This window comes from Colobus angolensis, unplaced genomic scaffold, assembly GCF_000951035.1.
Source record: "Colobus angolensis palliatus isolate OR3802 unplaced genomic scaffold, Cang.pa_1.0 Scaffold25, whole genome shotgun sequence".
Lineage (NCBI taxonomy): Eukaryota > Metazoa > Chordata > Mammalia > Primates > Cercopithecidae > Colobus > Colobus angolensis.
Genome location: NW_012115710.1, coordinates 863,857 through 874,950, shown reverse-complemented (window position 1 = coordinate 874,950; position 11,094 = coordinate 863,857). Strand labels below are relative to the sequence as shown.

The following is an 11,094-nucleotide window of genomic DNA, read 5'->3' as shown; positions in this document are numbered from 1 at the left end:
CTCTTCCACCCTGCCCACCCTGCTCCCTTGCCACTGTCCAGGTCCCGCCCCCACAGTGGCTTCTACCCTTCCCACCTCACCCCTTCCCCATGCCCAGGCCCCGCCCCCACGGCGGCTTCCACCCTCCCACCCAGCCTCCTCCCCACTGCCCAGGCCCCGCCCCACAGCATTTCCACCATCGCACTCGACCCTCTTCCACCCCTTTCCCATTGCCCAGACCCCACCTCACCCTCCCTACCTGGCCTCTCACCACTATCCAAGACCCGCCTCTCGTTGGCCACAGCCCCACCCAGAATCCGTTTCCAGTTTTCTCACCTGCCCTTTCAGGGCACTCCAGCCCCGTCCAGCCACACTCGGAATCCACCATCCCACCAGACGTTAAAATCTCCAGGTGCGACCATGGGATTGGTAGCGAGTCCCAGGGTTCCCGTGGGAAACTCTGAGACCCGGTGGCTCTGCAACTTTTCTATGATTTGAACCCTCTGCTTGATTTGGAGACTGGACTGCTCTTTTTAATACTCCCAGTTGGTGGCTGGTGTGCTTCCCAGCTGTCTGCTGGTTTGTTCTCATGAGAGATAACTCCAGTGTCTAGTCTTTGCTTTGCATAACGGATGAGGAATACTCCAGTGTCTAGTCTTTGCTTTGCATAACGGATGAGGAATACAAAATGCCTTAATCTAATGAATATATAAATTGTCTGTTTATGCACCCTGTTCAGTCGTTTATTCACTCGTCTCCTGTGGAATCCTAAGCACAATTATAAAAGAATCCCGTTACATGAGATCAGTGTCTAACACAGACAAAGCCACTGTCTCAATAACAGTAAATAATAATAGCAACATTAAATGAAATATTAGTATTGCTAAAATGGGAGTGTAGTAAAAATTAAATAAATAAGTAAATAATTAAAAATAAATGACATATGGCCAGGCGCAGTGACTTATGCTTGTAATCCCAGCACTTTGGGATGCTGAGGTGGGCAGATCATATGAAGTCAGGAGTTCAAGACCAGCCTGACCAATATGGTGAAACTCCGTCTCTACTAAAAATACAAAAAAATGACCCGGGAGTGGTGGCTCATGTCTGTAGACCCAGCTACTCGGGAGGCTGAGGCAGGAGAATTGCTTGAACCTGGGAGACAGAGGTTGCAGTCAGCTGACATTGCACCACTGCACTCCAGCCTGGGAAACAGAACAAGACTCCATCTCAAAATGAATGAATGAATGAATGAAATATTAGGCCATTTTTATGGCCTTCACATTGGGAGACTGATGTATGCAGGGGACTTGTTTGTCCTTGGGGTGGTCTTTATTGTGAGAAGAGAGCTGAGCAGGACCAGCTGAGGGGCAGAGCCAAGCAGAGCCTTCATGGAGACACTCTGCTTGCCCAACAGGTGGAAGGGCAAGCGTAAGTTCACCCCGAAACACATCTGGCTGACTATGGGATCGTTGTCTGAGGCTGAGCAGACCCACTTGGCCAATAAAAGACCCTAAACTCTGCAAAAAGAAGAGAGACCTCTCTGTACCCAGACCCCTACACAGAAAAAAGGTCCTGGGGTCTAAGATTTCTCACTTGCCAATGATGTTGGCTTGAGTATTATTCAGACCCAAATCCTTGCGTCCTGTGTGGGACAAACTGACTGTAGACATGCAGGAAGTGAGAGTCTGAACGGAGCAGAACGGAGCAGCAGAAAGGCAGGCAGAAGACTTGAGGGAGGGGAGAAAGGAGAGACACAAACAGACCAACCCCTCCTCTTCCTCAATCACCCGCCTGGGGAAACAGTTTCCCGTCTTAGGACAATGGGGAAAGGGAGAAGTGTGTGCAGAGGGTGAGATGTGTGTTGGGCGGACGGAAAGACTCCTTTCCCTCAATGTGACCCCATTAGCTCACCCCATTCTATTGCACAAATTCCTGAGCAGAGGGGCACCCTGTGGGGATGAACACAGCTCTTCCTCCCTCCGGTTCCTGAGTCTCCCTGCCATAACCAGGGCTGTAATCCCCCAACTCCCTTCCCAGGGCCCCGTGGCCCCTCTGCACTGGAGAAAGAGCCGTGTTCCACAGCCGGTCTCAAGGACCTTGCCCCTCAGGTCCCCAGCTGCCCTGTGACTCTGTGATCTTGGAATAAACAGGGAGAGGCCACTGGCCTGGCAGCAAGAATGTGGCAGCTTTATCTTCCCAAGGACAGTCCCAGTGGAAGCCTGTGGGCTGCAGCTCAGTGTGCTGCTTCGCCCTGATTCTTGGAGAAATCTTTCCCCTGCTCTGGGACTCTGACAACCACGCCCTCTTGAGTCGCACCCATAGACGCCCCCACAACAAACCCTCCCTAATGAAAGCCATCTGCGCCTGATTCTAAGGCCCTGTGTTGCCCTCTGGACCCAGACATGCTTATAAACTTCCACACCCCTCATATACTTCATAAAGATCCCACATTCCCCAGATACTTCATAAAGATCCAGAAGCTCTGTTATGAAATCTCACAAACCCCAGAAACTCATGGAATAATATACACAAACACCCCAGGGACTCGCTGACCCAGGACAACGTATTTCTACTCACAGTGACTCCACCCCACATGGAAATACCACTAAAACCTACCAATAAAACAGAGATGTCTCTCATGATGCACTGCCCCAATTAGACCCCAGCACCATACAAAGAAACACTCCAAATGATCTTTTCATCCTCAGAAACACAACTGAAAGCCTATTGACCGGCAACTGAAAATACCCCGAATGCCAAAGGCAACCCAGATGATAATCTGAGATTCCTCCTGTCTTTCCTCTATGGGTTTCAGGAGGGTTTCCGCACTTCCCAAAGCCTCCGCAGAAATCACCCTGTGGAGCTATGCTGTGGAGCAGCTCTGGGATCCACACCCTCAGGCCAAGGTACCCATCCTCCTGCTGCTGAAGCTCCCTACGAGCTCAGCTTAGGCCTTGGTTCTAAGTACACTTCAGGATGTTTCTCTGCATGATTCCACTGCCTTCAGTCCTCTTCACTGTGATGAGTTTCCCAATTAAACTCCTGTGTGCAAATCTCTGTGTCAGCATCTGTTCCCCAGGTAACCTGAGCTGAGACATCAGGGCATTACAAAATGATCCTGCAGCCCCACAACTACCCCAAAATCCACTTAGCCAGACCTAAGACTTCTTTCCAAGTGTGCCACACACCCCGTGTGCCCGCAGCCACGCATGGGCCGGGTGCGTGCAGCATTCATCCAGCTCCTCCAGAGGCTCAGCCTTGCTTCTATGCCTCACTTGACACCTCGAAGTACTTCTTCACTTGCCCTATTTTTCTACTTCTCTTCCAGCCTGAGGAGCACACTGGATCGAAAGGCCTCTGCACACAAGCGATGTGGCAGGAATGGACACCAACTGCTATTTGCAGGACAGTGGGCCTCGAGTGTAGATTCTAGAAGTTGGCCCTGCTGGAAGGAGTTGCCAGCGATTTGGGGACACCATGGAGTCCAGTTTAAAGGCAGGTGAAGATTGGCTGGACTGAGCTGATAGAGGATGTCCAAGAAAAAGAGAGGCCCCAGATCTCATGAGGGAGGCTGCCATTGTCCCGTTGTCTCTCTACTCACAGTCACCTGCAAAATCCCCCTGCTGTTTAGGGAGTGCCTTCTTCATGGCCCATTTAGCTTCTGAACTTCTCGCTGCCCTTCCTGAAGGGAATCCAGGACCCCTGACTCTGAGGACATCACTGCTGGAAGGCAAAGCCCCTGCCCAGGATGGCCACTGGGCCCTGGTGATGTGCAGTGTGGGAGACCCAGCAGCTGGAGTAAGGCAGTGGGGACGCCTCAGCACTGGCTGAGGACACAGGGTCTGCGGGGCTTTTCAGGCCTCCATGAGGCCTTCTGCTCTTTTTCCTTTTTTTTTGAGATGGAGTCTTGCTCTGTCGCCCAGGCTGGAGTGCAGTAGCACGACCTCGGCTCACTGCAAGCTCCGCCTCCCGGGTTCACGCCATTCTCCTGCCTCAGCCTCCCGAGCAGCTGGGACTGCAGGCATCCGCCACCATGCCGGGCTAAGTTTTTGTATTTTTACTAGAGACAGGGTTTCACTGTGTTAGCCAGGACGGTCTCGATCTCTTGACCTAGTGATCCGCCCAGCTCAGCTTCTCAAAGTGCTGGGATTACAGGCGTGAGCCATCGCGCCCGGCCATGCCTTCTGCTCTTATATAGACTGGAATAAATAGCCACAGGAGGTTTAGACCAATTACAGATGAAATTTCCAGAATATGGGACCGTCCTCACTACCCGCCCTATCCTTTCGGTCTTCCCTGAGGACTCCTCAGCCCGACCCCAGCCCCAGCATCTGAATCACAGCCCCGGAGAAGGTGCCAGAGTTGTCCTGTGGCCAAGATGGAGACTGCGTCCTCCAACGGAGGGAGACACAAAAAACTCAAAATAATCCACGCAGAAAAGCGTCCGACGTGGTGATGGATGCGGAGACAGTGAAACCTGAGTAATGTGATAGACAGTGATGCGGAGAAAACTTCAGATGGGGGTGCAAGGGGGCAGGAGACAGCTCTGAGGCTAGACCCGAAGGAGAAAAAAGGGACAGAGCTGTGATGATCTGGGGACATAGGGTAAGAGGAGGGGCAAAGACTGAGACAGGAAGGGTTTTGATGTTTGGGAAAAGAGAAAAGCAAACGTGACCAGGGCAGAGGGAGTCAGGAGATGAGGGCAAGCTCCCAGGAAGAGGCTGGACACTGGCAGGGGCCGTGGACACAGGGCTGTGGAGCCACAGTGAGGAGTTGGGCTTTTGTCCTGGGGAACACGGGAAGCCGGTGGAGGGTTCCCTGCCAGGGACGGACATGACTGTTTTAGATTTAGCCATAACTCTAATGCAGAGAAAGGCCTCTGAAGATGGTCTGACTCTGAGTCTATGCCCTGGCTTCCATCCTTGTGGTTTTAGTTTTGTTTTGTTTTAAATTTTAAAGGACTGAGTCCCATTTAAATTTTTAATTGCAGTGGGCACTCCCCACTTCCTAGAAGAACTGCAAAACACAGATGGACACCCAATTTTGTCAAACATTAAGGGGGTCCGTGTCGCTCAGACTGAGGTATATTGACTGAGTCTCTCACCTTCACGTTGCAGGTGGGTTTACTGAGGGCTAGAGGGGGAGATGTTTCACCAAGTCATCGAAGTTGAATTAGAAGATGTATCTGACTCTACGACAGCCTCGAAGGGCCAATGGGTAACACTAGACTTTCTCACACCTCCCCTGGAAAATTCCAGGATCTTCTTTCATATACCTGGGCAAAAGAAACTTCTCTTTCACGGCTTTATCACGCTGATCCCAAACATTTAATTCCTCTTTTCCAGAAACACACAACATACTTAGGAAACGCAGAACTGTGAAAACATGGCTATTGGTGGTGACAACAGTGAAAGACTGTCAGCTGTAGAAATGAATTCTCTCAGCAAATTTTTTCACGAACACATAAGTTCTGCTGGAATAAGGTTTTGAGTCAATCCGGCCCATCCTTCCACATTTACAGAAAATAGAACTGACAAAAGGGACTTGAGGGGGACATCCACTTAGCAGTTCACAGGTCACTATTTTAACAGATGACATAAGGGAAGAAAACGGACTAGTAACAAATTAGTTGGCCGGGCACAGTGGCTCACGCCTGTAATCCCAGCACTTTGGGAGGCTGAGGCGGGTGGATCACGAGGTCAGGAGATTGAGACCATCCTGGCTAACATGGTGAAATCCTGTCCCTGCTAAAAATACAAAAAATGGCGATGGAGCAAGACTCCGTCTCACACAAAAAAAAAAAAAAAAAAAAAAAAACAAATTAGTCTAGGTTCTCATGTTAAGGTTAAAAAAAAAAAAAGTGTCATTGATATCTTTACCAAACACACATTGACACCATCTAAAATTCCTACTGATGGCCGGTGCAGTGGCTCACGCCTGTAATCCCAGCACTTTGGGAGGGATCACTTGAGATTAGGAGTTCGAGACCAGCCTGGCCAATATAATGAAACCCTATCTCTACTAAAAATACAAAAATCAGCCAGGTGTGGTGGCAGGTGCCTGTAATCCCAGCTACTTGGGAGGCTGAGGCAGGAGAATTGCTTGAACCTGGGAGGTGGAGGTGGCAGTGAGCCAAGATCACACCAGTGCACTCCAGCCTGGGCAACAGAGTAAGACTCCATCTCGAAATAAATGAATAAATAAGGGTCAGGCGCGGTGGCTCACGCCTGTAATCCCAGAACTTTGAGGTTGCAGTGAGCTGAGATCACGCCACTGCCCTCCAGCCCGCGTGACAGAGTGAGACTCTGTCTCAAAAATAAATAAATAAATAAATATGAATAAAATTACCTACTGACTACCAAAGAGTATTTCCAATATGTGATAAAGAGTAGAAAGCGTGCAGACCTCAATCTGAACTCAACACAATTAACTTCGAATGGAAACCATTTTGTATATATATATATATTATTTAATATGTATATATTATTTAACTATATATGGAATTCTACAAAGGGAAAAAATTGAAAATATATCACATTTAGAAAAGAATGACATGAGCCGATATAGGATTCCACAAAAGCTTACTTCAGCAACAATTACGTATAGAAAAAAGAGACTGAATTAGATAAGCTTTATCTCACCCTTCAACATGAACTGTGAGATGAAAGGTAAATACAAGGCACCAGGCAGTGACACAGTCAGTCACGCCTTGCCCCTCTTCACTGCCCCACACCCTACCCCATCCTAGGAAACAGGAATAGGGAGACCCACAACTGAATGAGGCAAGTCACCGCCCAGTGGCTGCACAGCATGGGCAAATGAAAGCTAGCCTCTGACGCCATAATTATAAAATGCACAAGCCTTTTACAGAGCTTCGTAATTCTCATCCCTACATGCAGAATTTAAACAGTAAGGTTACAATTTAAATGTAATACATTATAAACAGAGAAATCAAATTGTCATATTCAATCTCAACTCACCTCTCATCTGGCCCCAGGGCGCCCCTCTTTGTAACTATGTGTTCCTCTCCCCTCATTTTGTACCTCTCACTTTCACCCTGTCTCTCCAGTCCTTCTTTTCCCCCTTTTATTTGCCCCCTAGGATTCTGCTGATTTTGTGGCTCTTTTTTCTTGTGCTGTTTCTCCCTTCTTTGTTTTCCCCCTTTATATCTGTTCTACTCCATTCTTGCAATTTGTTTCACCTCTTGTGGCGCTTTCTTTCCAATCTTTTCATTGTCCCAGTCTCCAACTATTTCTGCCTCTTTCTTACCCCATCTCTGCGCCTCCTCTGCTCTCCCCGTTAAATTTCTTCTTTCCTGTTATACCCGCTTATCCTCGCTACCTGGCATTCCCAGACCGAGGCCTCCCCGTGTTGTAGTCCTCCCTCTGCCCGCCTTGTCACTGGCTGTCCCCTCCTGCTGTCCCAGCACCACGCTGCTCTGTCTGCCCTGTCTCCAAATCTCTTCGCCTCTCCCTCACTCTCTGTCTGAGGAGGCTCCTTCTTTGCTGTCCGTCTCCTTATCTTGTGGTCCTTCATCTCTAGACATCGAGCTTTTCTCTACATTTGGCCAATTGCTTTTCTGCCCCTGCTACTTTCTTGACTGCTTCTTTCACTCTGTCTCTTTGCAAATCCCTCACCCATCCTCCACTTTGCCATCTGTTTATGGGTCTCCCTTATTTGTCTTTTTCTCTTTCTTGGTTTTTCCATCTCCTCTCAGTCGCTCTTTGTCTCTCTTTCTCCTGATTCCCTTGGGCCACACATTCACGGGAGGGTTTGGAGTAAGATGTCTGCATGTCGGAGGAGTACATTTTCCAGGGGGTGGAGCTGGGCAGGCAAGAACACGGGGTATCACAGGACAGGCCCCGGGCACCTCCCCAACAAGGGCTCAAGGGAAGCGGTGACTGCGAAGGGGAGGCCTGGGGAGCAGCAGGGCCCGGCACCAGGAGGAGGGAGGTGGGGGGCGACGACGCCTTAGGACAGGGGTGGGATCTGCAGGATTCCAGGATCAAGCAGAGGCGCGGCCTCCCCGGGCCTGGGGCTGCGGCGCTGCGCTCCAGGGGCCGACGAGGGCGAGGCTGGGAGGCGCCCAGGGCAGGCAGTGAGGACTTTAAGCGATGCGGGGCGGGAGGAGGCGTCAATAAAGGATTTTAAGCAGGAAAATCCTGCTTAAACGTTTAAAAAACCGGGAAAGGCCATGTTTACTTGGCCCAAGGCAGAAAGACCGGGGGCAGGGACCAGTCTCAGGGCGACTTTAACCCAAAAGGAAGCGTCTCCGGGCCCACACCGCAAGGCCTATTTACCTGAGGTGGAGGGTGCGGTGCGGAGATTTTAAGTCCGTAGGAACCCCCGGGCATCGGGTGTGCGAACGGGGCACGGCGAGGCGCAGGTTGACTCTACACAGAGGAACACTCATACGCCATGGTGTGATGCTTGCTCCGCACGATCCACTTCCGGGTCTGGGGGCAACTGCGCGGAGGGAAGCGACCCAGTGGCCTGGGGCGGGGTCCGAGGTGGGCGGAACCGGAAAAGGGCGGGGCGTTGAGAGAGCCGGGCTGGGGCAGGGGTCCCGGGGCAGGGACCCCAGGGAAGGAACTAGGAGGAGCCCCCGGGGATGGGCGGGGAGTGGCTGAGTGGGAGGGACCCGGGGGCGGGCCGGGGAGGAGCCGCCGGGGAAAGGCGGGGAGGAACCGCGGGGAGGGACCGCCAGGAAGGGTCTCGGGGGAGAGGCGGGGCGGGCCGGGCCGGGACACGCTAGGGTCTGCGGTTTCGTGTGACGCCCACTGCCCAGCGCCCAGCGCCCAGAGCCTTTAGTCTATAGTGTCATGTGGAACGGCATAGGTGTTTCAAAAGGTTTCAAGTTAAAGGCACAGTTGTGTAGGTCATTTTGGAAACCAAACTGCTTTCCTCTTAGAATGGAAACGGTTTATGTTGAAACCATTTTTTGCTAGCGCGTGTACCCAGTAATGTCATTGACGCTGAAGCAGCCCAAGAGTCTGGGAATGTGGGTCGACACGGAGCGGTGATGGCATCCTGGAAAGTTTCTGCGATTAAAATTAAGTAATTTAAAAACCCTGAAATTAGCAATAACTTTTAAAATATATAATAAATTGTTTTGCCCTTTTTTTTCGTTGTCACATCTCTTTTTTATTATTATTATTTTTATTATTATACTTTAAGTTCTAGGGTACATGTGCATAACGTGCAGGTTTGTTACATATGTATACTTGTGCCATGTTGGTGTGCTGCACCCATCAACTCGTCAGCACCCATCAATTCGTCATTTATATCAGGTATAACTCCCAATGCAATCCCTCCCCCCTCCCCTGTTTTGCCCTTTTTTAATACTTACTATTCTATTCCGTACAAGATGACAACCTCAAATGCCTATACATTTTTTTTTTTTTTGAGCCAGAGTCGCACGCTCTCGCCCAGGATGGAGTACAGTGGCATGCTCTCCGCTCACTGCAACCTCGGCCTCCCGGGTTCAAGCAGTTCTCCTGCCTCAGCCTCCCGAGTAGCTGGGATTACAGGCGCCCGCCACCACGTCCTTTAGTGGAGATGAAGTTTCACCACGTTGCTCAGGCTGGTCTCGAACTCCTGACCTCAAGTGATCCACCCGCCTCAGCCTCCCAAAGTGCTAGGATTACAGGCGTAAGCCACCATGCCTGGCCCCAGGAACCACTTTCACCTACTGAATATATATTAAGCCTTTTGCCACAAAAAGATAATATACATAATTTATCTCAGAACAATTAAGACATTTACCACTGTAAATGACAAATTCAGACTTAGAGAAGGAAAGATTTTATTCAAAAGGACTATTGCAATAGAGAGAATGTTCCAATTACAAGATCTGAAAATGTCCAAGAGACACAAACTAACAAGCATTTTTTTTTTTTTCATATATGGAGGAGTAAACAAGGCTAGAAAGCACAAGCACAAGTTATGGAGCTGTGGATGAGCATTTGGCATGACTACAGTTATTCAGGGAAATGTTATGTTATGCTATGTTATGTTATGTTATGTTATGTATTTATTGGAGAGAGTCTTGCTCTGTCCAACTCTGGGTGAGTACAGTGCACTCACCCAGACTGGAGTGCAATGGCATCATCTCTGTTCACTGCAAGGCTCATCTACCAGGCTCAGGCAGTCCTCCCACCTCAATCTCCCCAGTAGCTGAGACTACAGGCACACGTCACCACGCCTAGTTAATTTTTGTACTTTTTGTAGAGATGGGGTTTTGCCATGTTGCTCAGGCTAGCCTTGAACTCCTGAACTTGAGGGATCCCCCACACCTTGGCCTCCCAAAGTGCTGGGATTACAGGCGTGAGCCACTGTGCCCGGTCTATTTTTTGAGACAGCATCTTGCTGTGTTGCCCAGGCTGGAGTGCAGTATCAAGACCATAGCTCACTGCAGCCTTCAACTCTGGAATCAAGTGATCCTCCTACCTCAGCCTCCCAAGTAGCTGGGACTATGGGTTTGCACCACCACACTTTACTAATTTTTTTACTTTTTACAGAGGTGGATTCTCACTATGTTACCCAGGCAGGTCTTGAACTTCTAGCCTCAACTGATCTTCCTGACTCGACCTCCCCAAGTGTTGGGATTTCAGGTGTGAGCCTGGCTCATCATGGAGTTCAAGACCAGTTTGGGCCACATAGCAAGACTCCCATCTCTACAGAAAATTTTTAAAAATTAGCTGGGCATGGTGGCACACACCTATAGTCCCAGCTACTCAGGAAGATTGCTTGAGCCCAGGAGTTCGAGGCTGCCGTCAGCTATGATCCTGACACTGCTCTCCAGTCTGGGCAACAGAGTGAGAACCTCTCTTTCCAAAAAAAAAAAAAAAAGCCTACTCTTGGGAGGGGTGTTGTTAAGGAAAAATTGTTCCAAATTACACTGACAAATAATGATTCAGAGGGCTGGGCATGGTGCTCATGCCTGCAATCCCTGCACTTTGGGAGGCCGAGGCGAGCGGATATGAGGTCAGGAGTTCGAGACCAGCCTGGCCAACATGGCCAAACCGCGTCTCTACTAAAAATACAAAAATTGGCCGGGCGCGGTGGCTCAAGCCTGTAATCCCAGCACTTTGGGAGGCCGAGACGGGCGGATCA

General features: G+C 50.0%; 1 protein-coding gene across 4 annotated transcripts in view; it reads right to left on the bottom strand.

Moving 5' to 3' along the window:
* Positions 1-8,507, bottom strand: part of ZNF160 (zinc finger protein 160) — a 36,666-nt gene extending 28,159 nt beyond the window's left edge. For 2 of the 4 annotated variants that reach the window (XM_011946180.1, XM_011946178.1), the window contains exon 1: positions 8,280-8,449. Coding sequence is in view for 1 of the 4 variants with exons in the window: in XM_011946177.1 (XP_011801567.1) it covers positions 8,280-8,333 (54 nt within the window). In the remaining 3 variants the exon portion in view is untranslated. Of the gene's footprint in view, positions 1-8,279 lie in introns of all 4 variants that reach the window. The other 2 variants (XM_011946179.1, XM_011946177.1) reach the window with 2 other exon arrangements.
* Between the last annotated feature and the right edge of the window lie 2,587 nt (positions 8,508-11,094).